This window comes from Drosophila sechellia, chromosome 3R (assembly GCF_004382195.2).
Source record: "Drosophila sechellia strain sech25 chromosome 3R, ASM438219v1, whole genome shotgun sequence".
NCBI classification, from domain to species: Eukaryota; Metazoa; Arthropoda; class Insecta; order Diptera; family Drosophilidae; genus Drosophila; species Drosophila sechellia.
Window position 1 is genome coordinate 17,757,270 of NC_045952.1, and position 20,038 is coordinate 17,777,307.

The 20,038-nt window shown below is 41.0% G+C and overlaps 3 protein-coding genes across 3 annotated transcripts; 2 read left to right on the forward strand and 1 right to left on the reverse strand.

The window, feature by feature from the left end:
• Nucleotides 1-12,685: 12,685 nt before the first annotated feature.
• LOC6606930 lies at nt 12,686-13,811 on the reverse strand. Its single transcript, XM_002031688.2, has one exon. It carries the CDS (start codon nt 13,650-13,652, stop codon nt 12,768-12,770), a length of 885 nt encoding a protein of 294 aa, XP_002031724.1. The 5' UTR covers nt 13,653-13,811; the 3' UTR covers nt 12,686-12,767.
• Nucleotides 13,812-17,201: 3,390 nt separating this feature from the next.
• On the forward strand, nt 17,202-18,973 carry LOC6606931 (protein phosphatase 1 regulatory subunit 36). Its single transcript, XM_002031689.2, has one exon. It carries the CDS (start codon nt 17,353-17,355, stop codon nt 18,814-18,816), a length of 1,464 nt encoding a protein of 487 aa, XP_002031725.1. The 5' UTR covers nt 17,202-17,352; the 3' UTR covers nt 18,817-18,973.
• An 89-nt stretch (nt 18,974-19,062) lies between these two features.
• LOC6606932 (peptide deformylase, mitochondrial) lies at nt 19,063-19,967 on the forward strand. Its single transcript, XM_002031690.2, has 2 exons — nt 19,063-19,376; nt 19,534-19,967. The coding sequence occupies exons 1-2, from the start codon at nt 19,098-19,100 to the stop codon at nt 19,843-19,845; spliced, it is 591 nt and encodes a 196-aa protein (XP_002031726.1). The 5' UTR covers nt 19,063-19,097; the 3' UTR covers nt 19,846-19,967.
• Nucleotides 19,968-20,038: the final 71 nt, after the last annotated feature.

Genomic DNA, 20,038 nt, shown 5'->3' on the forward strand with positions numbered 1-20,038 from the left:
TTTGGCCGTTTGTTTTTCCTCTGTCATTGCGTTGGACAAATTTGAGGTTGTTTATGATGCCAGCTATTACCCATCACCATGCGACTGGGCCAAGATGAGGATGGTGGACAAAGTTTGAAAAACTTTTTGAATGGAACACCACTTTCACACATTCTATACATGCGTGGTATTTGCGATAAACTGAGTGGGTAAACTTTTGCGAACAATTAAAAGGAAATGGTAAGTGGGTTGTGATTACACAAAGCAAATGTCCTTCATGAAAAATGCATTTGACGTTAAAATTTATAAGCTTCTATTTATACGAACTTGTTAAATTGGCGTTAAATGTGCTTAAGCTATGATTTTACCAAAAATACGTACATCAATTTATTTTGATTTTTATATAACGTAGAGCTTCTTTCGAAATGTGAGCAAACCACTTTATGAATTGCATACAATTTTGTGGCTGTCACTAATTCCAATTTAAATCCTTGGTTTCCAGTTCGATCGAAATCCTTGGGTTTAAATACTTCGTTTGATTTTCACCAGAACTGGGCTTTGATACTCTGAGGGTCGTCCTGTTCTCGTCTGGTCAGGGAATTCAGTTAAATGTGAAAAATAATTTGAACAAAATCAAAACTTGAAATCTCATATTCAACATTCCTGATTCGTTTGACGCTTGATTGATGATGGCTGGCACAAAACTTTGAATATTTCAGCAACGAGTGCGGAAAGCTGGGATTGAGCTGGAATATTTGCCCAGCCAGGAGAAATTGTGTAGTCAGGTCATCATGTTTTACATTTTATTTAAATAGAAAGCCGCAGGGGCGAGCAATTTTCGCTGGGGACGAGACCCATCGTATTTTACAGCTCTTTGCGGCAGAGATTTTTGTAACTTTTGCGGAACTTTGTCGTTAATGCTCGGTGCCCATTTGAGTTGTCGGTGGAAGGGGAATGATATATATGATGGCGTTGTGTAAACTCACCGTCTTTCCCATTAACGATGCTCTTTCCCCAGACAGGACCTCCACCTGCGTCATCAACAACTTGCGCCTAAGCCATTTGGCCAAAAAGGCAATTAGGTGAACCTGAACCAAGAAACTGAGTGTGTGGAGCGACATTGCTGCGGGATTAGCATGTAGTATTTGGGCCAGATGGGACGACCCAGATTCGTTTAAATGAGTATGCAAATTTACGCTGCAAACGTGACAAATCGAAAACAAACCACACCGCAATGCAGCGCACTTACGTACATACTAACTAGTATGTATGCTTGGACAGGAAAATAATTGACAAAGCACCTGAGATTGCCTCACGTTCGAGGTGTGTTTTGCCAAGTTTAATGGGGCGATGTTGTGGGCGCTTTCAACAAGTGTTGCATCAATTTTGCTCAAGGTTATGGACAATTGCCTTATTGAAAGTCCTTCTAGCTGCCATACCACTTTGGCATTTCCTCCGTTTCCAAATTTTAATAATCTTTAGAAACTTTCCTAACTTTTTTATGCACAACATATATTTTTTTCATTCCCATCCCGGCTGCGACCTCAACAAAGCAAGCTTGGCCCACAAAGGTTCCTGGCGACAGGAGCAGCCTTGAAAGTCCTGCCGTAAAAATTTGAACAGGAAGCCGTTGAGCTGTGAGACCAAACCCGGCAAAGACACCAATTTTTTTGCTATATACATACAGAAAAAGAAAAAGGCTAGAAAAAATATCTATCTTAATAGAATTAATTGAATAACTGAAATTGCATCGAATTATACAGAAGAAGAAAAACTAGTTGAATAATACATCAACTGTTCTGTGTTTTTTTCGCTTTTTTTTCAGTGCATCATCCCTACCAACACTTCCATCCTGTGCCAGTTCCCTTTCAAAATTTCTCAGCCAGACGACACACCGTCAAATCGCCGGCAAAGTCGACATAATTCAATTTGTTCGGCCTGCTGAAAGCTGGCTGATATTTTACGAGGCCCCTCGAAAGCATAAATTAAGCGTTTTAACTGCTTTTCCCTGTTTCCAAGTTAGGGGTGAAAGCCGTTGGGCGGGAAAGGGTTAAATGTTGGGCCCAGTCTCGTTTTGTTCGACACGCAATTTGCGTTTTTGTGTGATTGAAATGGAATGCTTTGTGCCGCGACAGAGTCGTAAACTTAATTTGACAAATTGCGAGCTTAGCGGGCAGGAAAAAACCGCCCACTCATATGTCAGCCTGCTTTTTTAACTCTACTCGGTTTTCCAACGCTTTTTCGAGCCCGTCACATAAGCGCTTTAATTGCGCGCCTTTTAATGGGATCATAAAAAGGGCAAACGATCCGAATCGGAATTGTATGTGCCTCCAAATGTGGGTGCAGTTTTCGTCTGCGGAAATGTGTCGCCAGCTTGTGATATTTCATAAAAGGCATTAAATGATATAATTCCCGCACATGACAAGTGAAATTGCTAACCAAGCAATGCGTATCAAAGCGGTTAATAAAGGAGTGAAGTTCTTTTGGAAATGAAAAGAGTCACGTTCCGTAAATGTTTCCCCCTGGTGATAACGCAAATTGATTATGAACTAAAATTGCAAATTTATGCAGTCATGGCTTCCAAGGAAAAAGGAAATTGTGAACTTTAAAAGACACAAGCGGGCATTCTCCCAGCATAATTACTATTTAAGGCATTTTTCATTAACGCGCTCTCCTTTTCCTGCTTTTTACTGGGACTTAAGGAAAAACCCATGGAAAATAGTTGCCAAAGAGAAGCGTGAAAGTATTAAATGGCCCGAGGGACCTTTCGCAGTCACCCACTAATTCCAACAAAATGTGGGGTTTTCTCATCGCCTCTGGCTGAATTTTTCAGGTCGGAACAGCACTTGTTGCACTTTAGAACACGAAAGGCAAATAAATTCTCCTGCTAAGACCCTCCTAAATATATAAACAGGGGTCAGCTGGCTGAGGAGCTTAAAATAACAAACATTTTCTAGACTAATTAGTAGAACGGCCAAGAGGTCATTGAGTGTGAGCCAGGACTCTAAAAACTAAAAGGATACTGTTGTCCGAGCAGGAGCTTTTGCAAATTTAAATAGCCAAAAAAAGTCGAGATGTTAAGTTCTGCAGTAGCAAGAGTAACTGGAAAGAAATAGAGAGAAAAAACTACTCTTTAAACATGGTAATTGAACTTCCCTAGACGCACTCTTTAATTGAATTTGCTGAGCCATTTTTTCCAGTTTGCTTCCACTCCATTGAAGCCAGATAGGCAGATAGCCATAGCCCAAGTCGAAGTTGGCCAAAAAGAACCCGTGTTACGTGCTGATGTCCAAGCCATAACACTTCAAATGTAATGGCCAGATCGATGGGGCAAACACAGATAAACTGACATGGCCAAATGGACTGGTCAATGTCTAGCTGAATGGGCCCAAATGAGCCCTTTTTCTTTTGGCCAAGTTCCTGCCTTTAATGCGACTGTCTGTCAGAGAAGCCAACATGTATACCGAAGATAAATGACCACCGAGCAACAACCAGAGGCACTGTGGCCAACTTTTACTGGCGGGCAACAAAACTTGGTCAAAGTCACAGGCCATTAAACCCAAATCGTCAGTTAATTAAGCCTTCAGTTGTCCCAAAAGCACTTCTCACATGGCCGAACTTTCGACCAAAAAGTTTGCATTTTAATTAGACCCGACAGTTGTCGACGACACTTGAACTATGGTATTTCTAGGAATCGTCTAACAAAACAGGACCATAATCAGATTGTGGCTAAAAGGGGAATTTAATCCACAGCTATACCGAAAATAAAGGCAGAGATTGTTCTGGATTTCAACAGGATATAGCGGCGGAGGGTTTTCTATTTGGCTCAGCAGAATAATAGCAAACATTTCTGGCTTCCCGACCGTATACAATTCGTATCAAATAATAACAAGAGTGAACCAAAAATATAAACTGCTGTTGACGTCAACGATGTCGACATTAAAATGCAAAATACTAGATGGCAACCAAAACGAGGAGATTCAAAAAAAAAATAAAAACAAAAAAAAATCAAAGTTCCGGGATTCTGTGATTTCTTTGATGTACATATTTTTGGAGCTTGTTAATGAAGACTAAATTGTAAATGTATATTTGCTTATGAAATTGAGAAATTTCAGCCTATAAAAAGTGAGACTGGGTGGTAGAAGGTTAAAAATGTGCCTAGTTAGGCCGAAAAAAGAACTTGATACGTGCGTGAGCTGAAAGGAAATTGATTTGATTTCATAAATTCAAACCATCTTGAGGATTAGACGAGAGCAATTGACAGAGAAGGAATGGATTTTCATTTCTTCAATTGTGTGTGTAATTTTACCCCTGATTAATATAAATCAAGATTATAATGTCTATTTAAGGCGGCACAAGAAAACAAATTTAATTATTTCCACATTACTAAACTTCAAGACAAACATTATTGCCTCTGTGCCATTTCCTGCGTAAAGGATTCCAATTCAATTTAATTTTTTCTTGTGACTCGAATTCATATTCTGGTTAATTCGCTTTTGCATAAATTCCGTATCACTTGTTTGCCGTTGAGTTAAATATTTGCATAAATATATAGAGATCTTACTGCGAAATTTGCATAAGTTGACGAGCAATGTCAACAAAGCGAAAACAAAACTGAAGGGAGAGTTATGGAAAAATATAACAACATTTCAACTATTTATGTGCTATGCACTTGAAGTGTAATTAAAGGCGACATTTTCCGAAGTTTCATGGAAATGCTTCAAGGAAAAGCGTGTTGCAGCGACACTGCCTAATTGAGATTCCATAACGGTTGCCATCATTTGCACAGTTAGTTAAACAAGGGGCGAGCAAATTTTCCTATTTGTTTAATGTCCTGCGTCGATTTGACAGCAGCTCTAGGCTGTTTCCTCCGTAAATCCTGCGAAAATTAGAGCACTGCTTCTGCCCACCCCTTACCGTTTCCCAGTCACTAATCTCCCCATCCGTAGATCACGTCGGAATGGCAAATAGAAAAGGAATTTCCACGCCAGCCTTTCAATCTGGGCGATGCTGGTTTTCCACTGGCTTTTTTCTAATACGCTGGGAGTGGCGCATGTTTGTAATTGCTCAGCGATTCAGCATTTAAACGCATTTTGCCCAAATCAAAGCGTGCTTTGCTTTGACCTCTGACCTCGTCTTCGGGTAATGGAAAAATTGAATAAATAAACGGAATTATGCAAACTAGAGCCACCCTGAGGGGTAATTATTTTCACTTGGCACGACGCCTTTAAGTCGCTTCGATCAACAATTAAATTCAGTCCAAATTCGCATCTTTGCGTGTTTCGAACAAAGTTGCGTATACTTCATCATCTGCAGGCCGTAAATCAAACGTGGCATGATGCATGCATATCCTGTGGCAGCGGAAAAACTCTCGTCCTCCAGAAAAATGTGGCAGAAAAATTTGGCCCAGACGAGGTCTTATCAGTTTTCTTTTCGGGCACTCGCCACAAGCGCAGATTAATTGAAATAAAGAAATAAATCATTTCCATGCATATTTGTTGTTCCCCCTATCTTATAGTATGAAATAACCGACTCGAACATTAATACCCACAATAGTTTGGTTGTAAGGCTTCTTAAATAATTTCGTTTACGCTCTAAGCATATGTTTTCAGAACTCTCCTTGCAAAACTCTCCTTGACATTTACGCCTGCGGCTCAAGTCGGCACCCATGTTCGCATATAAATAAATAATGAGAAGGGAAACCGCTGTTCAAAAGGCAATTGAGTGGAAAAAGGTGGTCAGGTCCGATGCCCCAAGTCAAGTGATTGTGCAAATGTTTGGACATCGGTCAGGTGGCCTCCGACTCGGTCCGTCTGCTGAATCGGCTTGTTTGCTCCCCCTGATTTGAGTAATATTTTCCATGTCCGCAGGTCGACAGCCAATTTTCTTGGCCTTTGCGGCTAATCAGTGACACGTGCTCACTTGAATGTTCATTTTTAATTTCCGATGTCTAAAATGTACAAAAAAACATTTATTGACTCTTTAAAGGACTGCCACTTTGCCCTACTCAAAAAGTTTAACAAATTGTAAATTGTAACCTATAAAAAAGATTATTCCTTCTAGCGAGTCTGGCTAATGTTGTATTTCTTTTCGTATGTCACTGTTTTAATTAACTAATAAAATGACATTTAATATTCGTTGAAATACTCCAAGCTAATTTCAAGCAGGAAAAACCTTGAGTTGGTTTTACGTATTATGAGTAATTCTGTTAGAACGTGGTTTAATAGTTTCTGGTGGGTGGTGGAAAACAAGTAGCTGGAATCTAGATTTATTTCATTAATATTTACACACGACTTTCCACTCCGGAGCAGCGCTCCCATCGGAGATCCTGTCCTGCGTCCGGTGCAGTCAAAAGCAAAAGGGTGAACAAACACCGAGCGCTGTTAGCAGTTATTCATTTTCAGTTTTCCCTGACACAAGTTGGCACGTCATCAACACGGACACACATGCCTGACGCATCTCATCGCATCCCATCCCATCCCAAATCCCATCCTATTCCATCTCGATGGCGATGAGAATGCTCGCTGGGATTGCGTGTGACGCTAGAGTCTCGAGGGGAAAGTTGCAGATGCAGCATAAAATCCAGTTCTCGCCTTTTCCAAAATTCTGCACGTTTTGTTTACACTTGATTATTCCGTATGGGTTGACTTCCATGGCTGGACTTACTTTCGGACCCAGGTATTCTATGTGTTTTAAAGGTCGTTTGCTCTTCGAAACTCTGACAGTTGTGTTGTGGGCGAATCTGGTATCAGCAATTAATCATAAAGTGGTGGAGGTTGGCAACAAATAACCCAAACACCACCTCCGAACTAAATGGACCTCCAACAACAATAGTAATAGGGAGGCAACTTTGTCTTTGGCGCTGTTAGCACTGAAAAAAATTTAATTTAAATGTTAAATTATGTTATTATAATAAAAACACAATTGGTTGAGATATCTGATTTAATTATAACTTTGGATACTTTTAATTATGTGCAATCGGGCTCATATATAACAATGTAAAATATGTATACTTATAAAGTACAAATATATAAATAATATATATACCGCCAAGTTAAATATAATAATTAAAAACTATGCCTTTTTGTTCCTTCCCATAAAAGATAGCAATTTTCTTAGAATTTGCCAATGGCAGCAAACAATTTCATTTATGATTTCCGACTGCGTTTTTCCCCCAGTCATGGCCAATGGAAATTTATGGACTATTCCCGGCCCTTATCAAATCGGGTTTGTTGGAGGGTCTTAGTTCTTTTTGTGGGCGGCTGCGTGGGCGTGGCAGTCAGTCGGACATTGCATTGTTGCCGACAGTTGCAGCCAAGCGAGTAAAATGTTTAACAAGCGCGAAATTCGCGCAAAGCAAAGCGAACAGAAGACGACAAAGACGAAGAGATAAAATGTTCAGCTTTCCCTTCTCATTCTTTGCTCCTTTTTTCGTCCTTAGTGATTTATTTTAGGCTGCTTTTCTATTTAGTTACCCTGTAATGCATATTAAGCCCAAAAACTTGCATTTTATGAGCTATAAAAAGTTTTATTTATAATAATGAAGAGGGAATTAAAAGATATTATTTTAGAGCTGTATTAACTAAAGTTTCATGTGTTTTTGAAATTAGATTTTTGTTAGTAAGTATCAACACTTTTCAATTGGCTAACAGTGATGGTCGTTTTTATTTCTGGGTCACAGACCGAGGAGAGTATTTAATTAAATTTTTGGTCCTAGTTGCTTACAACAGCCGACGCTTCGGTAAATCTTTTGATTAACTCGCCGTCAGACAATGAGAATGTATGTTCCTGGGTCTGACAACTTGATAATCTTTGCATGGCTGAGGAGTTGGAAAACCCTCATCCAGTAGCGCCATGTGGCAGAATTTGATGAAATATAAAACTTCAAAACGAGTCTGACAGCTGCTGACATTGCGATGTCCTCTCCCCAGTGCCTCTGTATGTGTTTCAAGCGTGCGTGTGTGTGTATGTCAGGATTAAGCTGGCGCATCATTAAACAGACGGTTGCACATTGCGCATACGTCACGTGGGCCAGAAGGAAAATATGTAACGACTTTTGATATATTTCGTAGCAACCTCTTATGCGATTTGTCAACGCCGAATCAGCTGTCATCTTAGAGGCATTCAAATGCTTTACAATTAATCAGCTTATCCCCGACTGACGTGAAATGTGATTGGAAATGGAACTTCAGGGCCAAAAACTCATTTCAAGCCCTAAGAATTCCCAGAACTGCAGTCAATACACCTTGTCAGTGCCTTGATGAAAAGAATGCTTTGAATGCTTCACGAGTCATTGCGGAATTTCCAAAAATAAATATTTCAACGCACAATCTCGCGATTTTTCGTTCATGTTCCAGACGAAATTTGACCCAGGTCCGGCACGTGAAAATCTGAGAGCTTTGGTACATGTTAAAAATTTCTGCGGCAATTAATAGGAAAATAGTGAATAGTAAAATAAGACTTTGATTATTTAGCACAAAAGGCAGACAGGTCAGAGTGACACTTGGGCGGGACAGGTCGGCGGAACAGGTTCGTCCGTTATGCCCATAAATAGGGGCAGTTACCAACGTTGCGAAATTGAAAAAAAAAAAGAACAAAATTAATATGCTGCCACCCATTGAGAACGCATAAGGCACATAAATATAAACTCAATGGACCGCCCACCGAGGAACCCTTCAGGTCCTTCATTCGTATGAATATAACATTTAAGTGGGTGTGTGGATGACTATGTTACTAATGTATGTATATTCCACTCATTATTCTGCAATTGAGGCTTGTACAGTGTCCAATGGACACCAACACCCGCAATGCGCACTCACTCAATTGATATGCATGTGTTTGTAAATTAGCAAACGAACAATTCAGAAATGGGAGCCTGCCAGTCATGTCCTTTAAATGACTTTCAGAACGATCAGTCAGTTGTGTGCATGATGAAAAGTCTGAATTAAATAGTTCGTCCCGCCTAAGAACGTTTTTGTTTACTCAACAAAAAATATTTAAATACCATATATATGAAATTTTAAATATTTTATGATGTTAGGTTGCATCAAGAGGACCACATATTGCATAAACTTTTTACCTTTGCCGGCAGTGAAACTATACCAAATTTTAAGTTGGCCAACAAGAGACCGGATCGACATCACTGGATGGCACTACGTGCACGCGTGCCATCTATCCGGCCATCAATTAAGCCACAACAGCATGGCATATTCGAAGTATCCGGAGAGGGCTAAATAAAGCTGTCATCTCCCAAATGTCAACAAGGTCGTTCCGAAACGAGCGAAATGGATCAGGGTACCGAGATCCGGATCGGACCCACATATCGGCGCACCGCAATCCTATACACAAACAAGGAATCTCCGTCCGTCGGTGCTTAATTAAATCACATCGGGCAAGTTTATTTCACTTTCTCCATTCTGGCTGGCTGTCAAATTAGGGCTTCATGTGGCCAACTCCCCAAAACGGCAGCGGCTGTTGCACATATTTGGGTTTCGCTCTGGCTAAAACTAATTTCCACTAGATGATGTCAAGCAATTAAGTTATATTTGGTCAGCTGGTCGGAGTGGCGACCACTACACAAATAGTTGAGTTAAGCTGTCCATGACAGCGGTCGTGAAAACCCCAGGGTCAAAGTCAAGTCAAGGGGCAAAGTTCACTGAGCCCATTCGCAGAACTTGTTGCATACTTCATGGGGCACCCGTTGACATGATAGGTGGTAGCTGGTAAAGGGGGAAAAGGCGTGGAAAATTCCAAGTGCTCTTGAAAATAAAGTTTGCTAATTGGACGCTTCTACTACGAGTTGTGGGGGTGAAATCATTAAAGTTAAACTGCAATTATAATTAAAAGACACCAAGGAATCTCTGCTGTAGGTTTATGCTACATATTACATCACGTACTATATTTTGTACTAAAAACCATGCATTAAAATGTGTACTTAAAGCCTTTAAAGTTAAGTTAAACTCTTGCCATATGGCAAGTCATATCACAACATATCACTACGAAATAAATAAGCATAGCTTTGGCAGTTTTAAGCTGAGCCGCATTCACAACGGGATTAAATCTGATCCCTCAACCCACCGACTCTGACGTCAATGATGAGCGTATTTGCCCCCGGCAGCAACTGAGTTTTTATTTAACCATACCTCCCGAAGTCAAACAAATAAAATGACAAAATGTCCTGGATCTGGCCTGGCCTTATTTAAGCCTCTCGACTGGCAGGAGTGTTTTAATTTGTCAACCCCTGTATCGAGACTTGTCACCAAGCCTCAGCAAATCTCACCTGCCAGGTGGAAGGACCAGCTGAATGCCTGCCTACAGCTGATTAAGCTCATTTATCAGAAGTGAAGCCAGCCCAAATGGAGGTTCCTCGAAGTGCCTCACTCGACTCAAGAGTCTGGCAATTAAATGGCCTAAACTGGAGACCCAGAAGTCGCCTACGGCATTCGCACAGTACGGAAAGTTGAAGTCAATATTGATATTCATGTTGGGAATCCGAAATTCGCCTACCAATTCCCAAGGAACGAGGATGCCACAAGGAGGGCTTAAAAGCCAAGGCATTTTGGTATTTGAAAAGTTTGGCGCGCATCAATTTGGCAAGACAAACATATAATCGTTAAAGTTTTAATTGTACTGTGTAAATGATGTTTCGCTGCCATCTAAATTTAGATTGAACAAAGTTTCGATATATATTAACAAAGTTTGCGTTGCTCAAGAGGGCGGAATTTAGTTCGTATTGATAACATTCCGCAAATTTAATGAAATTATCACCGAAAACTTGTGGATACAGCAAACCCCAAGCGGTTCATATGGTGTCTGCTTACTTTCTTCAAAAATATTAAGCAAACATTTTACTGAGGAGTGTGCCATAACTTATGTAAATGATTTAAAGATACACTTTTTGAAGTCAAAGTAGTGTCCCTGAGGAGTTAATGCCCCCCAGGCAGAAAGTGGCTTTCAACTTTCATCTACCAGCTACTGCGTCTGTTCAAGGAATTCTGTTCCGACGTTTGTCGAATAGTTGGCAACTTTCTTCAATTCACCCAGACCCATAATTTGACATGTGCACAACACCCCTCCTCCAAGTCCTGCCCTCGCCAGACATCTGGAAACTATTGACGTGTTCCACTTTTTATGGCATCCGCCTCCTGGGACCCAAGTTGTGCACCCATCCTTAATCTTCCTGCCGTTGGCTTATTACATCGCAAAGTTGATTTCACGGCATTCTTGCGGTGAACCCTACTCGTTGTCAAAGGGAAAAAATCCTGCAGCAGAGGATCTGACAACATAACATAACACTACTAGTGTGGAAATTTCTTTTCATGAAGATATATTAAAGATTTTTAAATGATTTCTTGACTTTTGGTCTCGATGTGTGGAATAAAAGTGAGGTTGTCCTCAATAACCATGTTATTTTACCAATTTTTATAAAATTTTTTTTGGCATCACTGACTGACACGATCCGTATGATTGAGTCCGGCACTTGTGAAACAAATTGCCGTAGATTCCGACGAAATCCGTCTTTGTCCACCGCATCTCGGCCGGAATATGTTGGACAAACGGACAGTCTTGTGAATTAATTTGATGTCTCGGCTGATTCGCATTTCGTTATTCGAAGACACAAGGAGCAGCCGCAAAAAAAAACTGTTTGCATAATGGAGCGGGGAAAATGGGCGTTTGAACCGAAGTGTACGGAATTTCACAGATTTCACATGTGTAGAACAAAGGCTCGAGACAAAGAATTCATTGCAGCTGAATGATTAATTTCTGCTCATGGAGCACATTGCTTTGATGATAATAACGACCATGTTGATGTCAAGTTAATCATTGACCTAACTTTTTATGTCCACATTGGGCAATCTATCTTCATGACTTTGAATAATATGTTTACCATAAATGGAAGATGTTTTTGTTTAATAAATTGATGAATTTAAACCAAGGAATTTTAACCCTTAACTGTATTATTTTGTCGATGCACTAAAACCACTTTTTAAATTTAACTAACTTTATGCATTAAATTTTAATGTCCAACTTGTGGTTCAGTAAGCAACTAAAACTCTCGTCTGTGAAAATAGCCTCTCTGGAGGCCATTATCCACTGCCATTGCTGGTGGAAAACTATTTTTAAAGAGTTAAAAGCGATTCAACGGAAAAGGAATTTATGAAATTAGCATAAGTTGACCCCAAACTGAAAATACAACTTTGAGTGGCCCTAGGAAAGGGTATGGATGATTTCAGATTCATTGAAGTGAACAAACGTTAGGCAAATCCAAAAATATCCTTGCACTGCAAAGGACTAAGATGGAAAATACGTAAAAAATATGGCTGGGCCTGGGTATTATTTATTTTACTTTCATTTCTGCCGCGGGTCCTTTCCGTTTCCCTTTGTCCGGCTGTCTGTGTAATCGGCTAGAAGGACTTAGATAAAACACGAAATGGCCACAAAAAGGATCTTGTCGCTAAGAGCATCTACACCCACACACACTTCATAAATACACATGCCAACATCCTTCTGGATGAGAGTTCGATAACCGGATTCCGAACCGAACCCGGCGGCCTAAAGGCTTGCCAATGTTGGCCAAAACAACTGCACACGTCGGCAAATAAGAATAAATTCGTAAAAAATCACGGAACTATAAAAGCATGACGGAACTGTATAAGCCTCATGCGCTAAAATTGGGATTAGTAAAACTAACAAAAATAAAGCCACATAAAAAGCTACAATGTATATACAAGAATTTTGGCATTATTACATTTCATAAGACTATATTATACACTTCCAACAATTTTATATTATATATGATCCACCAGAAACTGGCCAAATCGCACCATCGTTGAGAGTGGGTGAATCATATAGACGAACAGCATGGCCAGAACGGTTGCCTGCAGGACGTATTCGGTGCGATCCGTGTGCTCGAATCTTCGCTGGTGGATAACGGTGATGGTGAAGAGGATGAGACTAGCCACGTAGATCAGACTGACCATCGACACGTATCGCATCATATAGCGATTGCCGTTAAGATACACAACCAAGTAGATCGAAACGACAATCGCTATGCAACAGAATGTGAGGACGATCATAAAGATGCTACCGGGCAGTATTTTCAGCGGCAGATAGACGCCCATCAAGTAGAGCATAACGTTCAGGGCCAGCACGATTGTCAGGACACCAGCCATCCAGAGCATCGATAGACGAGCCCAACGGTGGCAATTCACAAAGATGACGATCACCTCCACGATGACAATGGCCAACAGGCCATTGCACGGACACTGGTTGGCCAGGTACACATACGCCATGATCAGCATACATCCCACGGCCAGGAGCAGCCACACGAAGCTGGGCACCGAGGGGCTGATCAGCTTCCCGAAGTCCGTATTGCAGACCCGCAGGACCACAAGCTGAATCACTGCACATGCCGATAGAACAGCGTGGATCAAGTAGACCCAACCGACGTGTTTCTCCCTCAGGGTCACGGAAGAGCGCTGGTGCAAAGGACCCGACGATGCAACCGGGCTCAGCAAGCCCGGGGTTTCTCCATGATATGGTTTCGCAGGCTCATGCGGTGGTGGAGCAGGAGCGGGAGATTGAGGAGGTGACCTGGGTGGAAGTGTTGACCTTTGACCATTCGGTTTGCGTGGACCCGTCGATGAACGTGGCGTGGGATTTGGCCTGCTCATCTTCCTCCGCGTTGATACCACCACCACCGTTGTGGGAACCTGCTGGGTGCTATGAACATGTATATTAAATATGAATATATTTGATTAACAAGGCGGAGGGTGTACTGTGGGCAAAAAGTGTTATGTTCCAATTTAGATCTACTCAAATAAACGATTGGAATTTTGCTACTGAAACTAATACAGTTCAATGATTGATACTTTTAAATGTTGATCTGTGATGGAATAACAAATCGATTGCATATATATAATTCCGTTGATGAAACCACTGTAGTATATGCATACTCATGCATAGTAAATGGGAATTATGCTGGCCAGGACTCAAGTGCTAATCAATGACACGTGCTGCGTTGTCACCAGACTCATTAAGATGGCCCACCTTGCACCTCATGATGTGTTTACATATGTATTTAGCTCTGGCGAACTGTGTGCGCTGTGGGCCAACTTTTTGGGCCATTTTGTGGCTGGGGCTTTTACTGAATTTTAATTAGACTTTGCCGCTGAAAAGCCAGCACGTGCAGAAACATCGGCAAACACGGCCTAAAGCCAAACAACAAAGTCAGGAATTAAATAAACATGAGCCGGGCAAAAACTTAGGGTCTCGCCTCAAGGAGAGGAAACCAAGTGGTGTCTTATAACCTAGCTTTCTTTAGAATATGTTATAGAGTCAGAGATTATCGCGAATTGTTCGCCTGCTCTCTAATCCCCAATAATCGATGACAATATGCGAATTTATCTAAGCTTACACAAATGTCGGCATCATGAAATTTGGCCATTCTCGATATTATTACCCCAGTTTGCTGTCATAATAAGCTTTGGCATTAAAATCCTAAAAATGCCTATCAACCCAACCGGCCTGCCACTCACAGCAACAATAACTTTTAAGAGATTTAAACTGACAGTGCCAATAGCCAGCAAAACCACAACACGAACAGAATGGCAAATTCTGATCGGAAGTGCGCCGCAAGGAAGTCATAGTAAATCCAATTAGAAGGACAATCGGATTTTATTGACGCTCGAATGAGTTGAACTTAGCTGTGAACTGTACAACAGATTTATTGATGCGGAAGAATTGAATTTATCCTTAGGAGAGTAAATATAAGAGTAAATATGTGACAGCTATATAAATTAGTAATAATACTTACATCTCCTTTTTTGATATATTAATGTTATGTTTCATTTATGATTTCGTTGAAAACAAACCTTGTCAATGCCGCAGAAAATTGACATAAAATCTAAATTATTAATTTAATTTTAATGACTTCCATTAGATAAATTTACTGGTTAAAATGACTTTTGGTTTGATAAACCAATTAAAACGTCTATCTCAGGTTGTCATGACAAAGGCTCGAAATATGAAGTCGCATCAACAATGTATGTTTGATTGATTGAACTGGCAGATCCTTGTGCATTTAAGCAACAATAATACTTAATAGATACTTGCATTCTATTAATAAGAACTGAGCATTCCATCTATCCAATCAGGGGTGTCAGCTTACATATGTCAAATGTTTAGCCTTGAAAGTTAATAATAGGGCTACGTGTTAAGTATTCATGGGAATGAAATTATTAGGGACATGTGAGCCGGGCAAGTGTGCTCACAGAGGTTTAATTATTTAAAATCGTATTTCTAAATAAAGCAGGACATTTGCGGTAAATATAGAATGCCTGTACAGCACTTACCTACGCCAAAATGGTTAAATTTAAAACGCCGTTCGGTGGGAAGACATTAAATATGCCTTATGTGGCACGTACCCCCATCAAAATCATATTGTGGCCTTCCAACCGTGCGACATGCAATTGAACAAATAAATCAGCGGGCTAATAAATTTTTAGCAACGATGGTAGGAGCTGCCTAAGGCCGAGGCAAAAACCAAGACTTCCATAAATGCTGCCATAAATGCTGCCGACTGAGCCTTTCAAGAAGCCAGGTGAACGGAGCGAAGGACAAAGCCCGATTTTAGGCGACAAAGCAGGGAGTTACACCTGGATGAGTTGCTGTAGCTGTTGCTATTGCCGGTTTTTCAGCTCTTTCAGACTTTCACGCCTCTCCTGTTCTTCCCTTCCCTTTTCCGGACTTTCTGGTTTAAATTTTGTTGCCTTCTGCGCCACATTGCGTATACGTGATGTGAAACGGCACGGGCTTCCACATTTAACAATATGATTAAAGGCAATTTTTAGCACCTGTTCTGGCTGTTGATTTCGTATCGAGTATTAATTGCAATTTATTTTGTATGCCAACACTCGAGACGACTCGCATGCAATTAAATTATTTACGCATGGGGGGATAACGCATTTAAATGCTTATTTATACATATGTAACTGAACTGTGTACTTCGAACCAAGTTAAGAGGTACGCATGTTAATCGCAAACGCTTGTTTAAGCAATTATCCTTCGAAATTTCTCTTTAAGAAAGGGATTAAGGCGTATATGAAATCTTTCTCTTTTAAATTTGACCTTTAATAATAGACAATAAATTACTTTTAAGCAAATGTAGTGTAATATGAATGACATCGTACTTATTATTAATTTATATATTTCCTACAAAAAAAGACTATGAATTTGCTTATTAAATATAATACATGACAGTATTGTTACTTTAAAGCCATCTCAAAGGATACCGAAACTCATTGTATTTTCACTTCATCATTATGTTTTTTTTAGTTTTCGTTTCTTTCTTTTTTAAGGTTATCTTTAATTATGTCCAACATTTTCCTTTTTTGTCCGTGCTTAGCCCTTTCCGAAGTAGAGGGAGTAGAGGAAGTAGCTGGGAATTGGCCTTGTCCTTTTCCAAGTAATTTTAAACCAGTTCTACATTCATAAGGACTGTGGGAATTATACCAGGAACTTCTAGAACTATTATTTCCAATGTACAGAAAATTAAAAAAAAAAATGTCAGCCTTAGAAAATATTCAAGCTAGAAGGTGGTTCACCTATTTTTATGTGAGTCTGTCAAGCGTTAAGTGCTCAGCGGCGTTTTAACTAGTCCTGGAATTGTTGACAACATGTCAAAGAAAACAATGGTGCAAATAACTAAGGTTCCTTTTCTTTTCTCTTTTGTTGAGCCCCTCCTATCATTCGTTTGCAACGAGTTAAGTTCATTAAGATGGAAGAACTACACATTAGTTTCTATCTAGAAGAGCGACTTGTTTTTCATTTAGTCTGAAAGCACCACTTAAATGTGTCACTTGAAAGAAAAAATATTGTAAATATAGTGTAATACAGTGTAATCTTTAAACCCTAAAAACAGCAAAAAATGTATTTAAACATAAAGCTAAAGTTAATCCAGAGCCCCAAGTGCTGCAATAAAAAACATGAAAGCTTTCCCGTGTTTCTATACAAATGTTGACTATAAATGAAAGCTTAAAGACTTAGGCACTCTCTTAGCTTATATTGACAAATTAAATTTATTTTAGCAAAGAGGTTAAAATAAGTTCACTTACTTGTCGATCAATTCAAACAAATTCAAAAATATATACGAGTATGTAATATAATATAATAACTTTTAAAAGTTGTTTACCATGATTTTTGAAAGCTTCTTTTCATATCTGCGAATGCTGTAATCAAAATTCATTTTAAATCCTGTCAGTTAACTTTGTACACACTTTACCACTAATGATAGGAACTAATACAGAAACACATAACATAAAAACCTTTAAAAAACAGAATCATAATTGAAAATAATAAAAAAAAAACTGAGTCATGAAGAGAGTCCATGTGGACAACTACACACCAAAGTACTACAGTGGCAAGTGGTCCTGGAGTGCCGAAAAAGATTGCCTGGAATTCGAGCCGCACAACGATCTGGAGAATGCCAGGGAGCGCTACATCACCACCAATGGCTATAAGTTCCTGCGCATCATCGACCAGGAGGAGGAGCTTATCTTCCGGCAGGCTTATGTGCGCGATACGGGCACCTATGACTTTGACACCTTGGTGATCAACGACATCCGCGACCTTGTCCTCTTTCTGATGCCCAGCGATTTCCTGACCTACCGGTTCGTGGAGTTCATGCACCGCCCAGCGGTTCACCGTCTGATCCATGCGCTTATCATTTACTTCGAGTACTTTCTGCGGATGGTGGAGTTTGTGCTGGTGCGGCGCGATGAACTGGCCGATCAGATTCAAAGCGATCAGACCATCGATATGAAGAAGACCTTCTCGATCTATCTCAGTCAGTATCGCCTCCTGGTGGCCCGAAACTACAGTGTGATTCTGAAGGGAGAGGGCGATATGGCCAAATACTACCATATGAAGGAGATTATCAATATTTCGGATACCAGTCGAGACCGCGTCTTCCACGAGCAGTTTCTGGCTGTGATGACCCAGATCGTTTGGATTTGCATGCATCGCCGTGCGTACAATGTCATTGAGATGGAAATGAACCGTCTGTTTCGCTCCGATCACTTCGTCATGGCACGTCCGGAGTATCTAAGCTTTACGCCGGCGGAGCGTAGTTTACTGTACGGGCGGAACCATAAAATCGTGAACTATCGCACCCAGATATCGCCGCTCGTCCAGGAGTTGGAGCACGTGGCGGAGGAGGACATGCCCATCCTGTGGATTGGCGAACGAAAGTACCGAGGCAACGACAAGCGCATTGCCGAGATGGAGCTGGAGTACATTGTGCCGGGACCACAGCTGCGTATGATCGATGTGGCACACGGCATACTGGGACATCCGAAGGATCTGTACAACACCATCCTAGACCTGGACTGGCCCACAGTTCGCTACTCGAACTTTTCGCTGGGCTACGATCCGTACCACATCATTCGCCAACCGCACTTGGACATTCCCAAGATCGACGCCTTGAAAGCGCGCAAGATGAACGAAAACTACGAGCATTTCTACAAGGTGTATCGCATCTACGAGCCGCACAGCCTGCAGATCCTGCAGAAGTGGCTCAAGCGGGACAAGCTCGTCCAGTTCTATCGTTCCGGGGGACTGCTGCTCACCAACGTAGTATCCCGGTGCGAGAAGGAACTGGCCGAAAAGGTACCGGTAACCAAGGTCGACCAGGTCATATCCAACTACTTCAAGGTGAAGTCCAGGCTGCGCAAGGGATCTCCATATGAACAGGACAACGTCAGCATCACCTCCTCGCGCATTGGGGGCTTCAATTCGCCACGCCAAAAGAAAACGCCACAGGAATACTATTTCGATTGATTTGAGGTCGTGCACATCCATTAGGTTTTCAAGAGACTTCAAATACTTCAAAATTATGATTTCGTGAATAAAATACTTATGAATCTTGAAAGCTTGGCATTATTGTTGTTACTAATATCTTAAATTAAATCTAAAGTTTTCCCCTGAAAATTCGAATCGTAGACTTATCGTTCCCAGTGTTTCAAATGGCAGATCAGCTGATCCGCAGATAAGACTATCGTATCAAAATCTGTCCACCTCGACAGCTCTATGCAGTAGTTGCTCGAAGCACTTCTTCCGACATGTCCGAACCGCCATATCGTCATTTCACCCAAATTGGGGATCCTGTTCTGCGCCAAAGGGCCGAAGAGGTGCCGCCCGAGGACGTAGACAGTAGGGAGATCAACCAGATTATTGACGGCATGGTAAAGGTGTTACGTCACTACGATTGCGTGGGCGTGGCTGCGCCCCAAGTTGGAATACCGCTGCGTATTATCGTTATGGAATTCCGAGAGGGAAAGCAAGAGCAATTCAAGCCGGAAATCTACGAGGAGCGTAAGATGTCCACACTGCCGTTGGCCGTAAGTAAAGCTTTACTCTTCGCATTCGGAAAATATATGTAAATCTATGCCGTTTTATAAATGTATGAATTTGAGAAACTAAATTTTTGCATCCAAAAATATTGCTTATGTGCAGCAACAATCCCGTGATTTCTCATCATAAATCATTTGCTTGCAGGTCTTCATTAATCCGGTGCTGGAGATAATCAGCAGCCAAGTAAACAAACATCCCGAAGGTTGCATGAGTGTGCGAGGCTATTCCGCTCAGGTGGAGCGGTATGATAAGGTCCGGATCCGGGGGATCGGCAAGCTGGGCACTCCGTCGGAAATGGAACTGGAGGGCTGGAGCGCACGGATCGCCCAGCACGAGGTGGATCACCTTAATGGAACTATCTACATGGATAAGATGGATTTCTCCACCTTCAACTGCATCCTCTGGGAGCAAATCAACGCAGCTGAGGGTCGATCCGCCATTTGGTTTCATAAGTAAGAACTTGGTTGCATTCAATTCAAGGAGTTTTTCAGTTTTTTATGGCGCTTTTTACATAATATTTGTATATTGCTTGAAAATAAAATACACTTCTGAAACGTATGCGCTATTTACGAAATAAACGTTGTGTACGGGTGGAAAGTATTTTAAGAATATATCCTATAGTTAGAAGCGCGCCAAATTTCAAATCTAT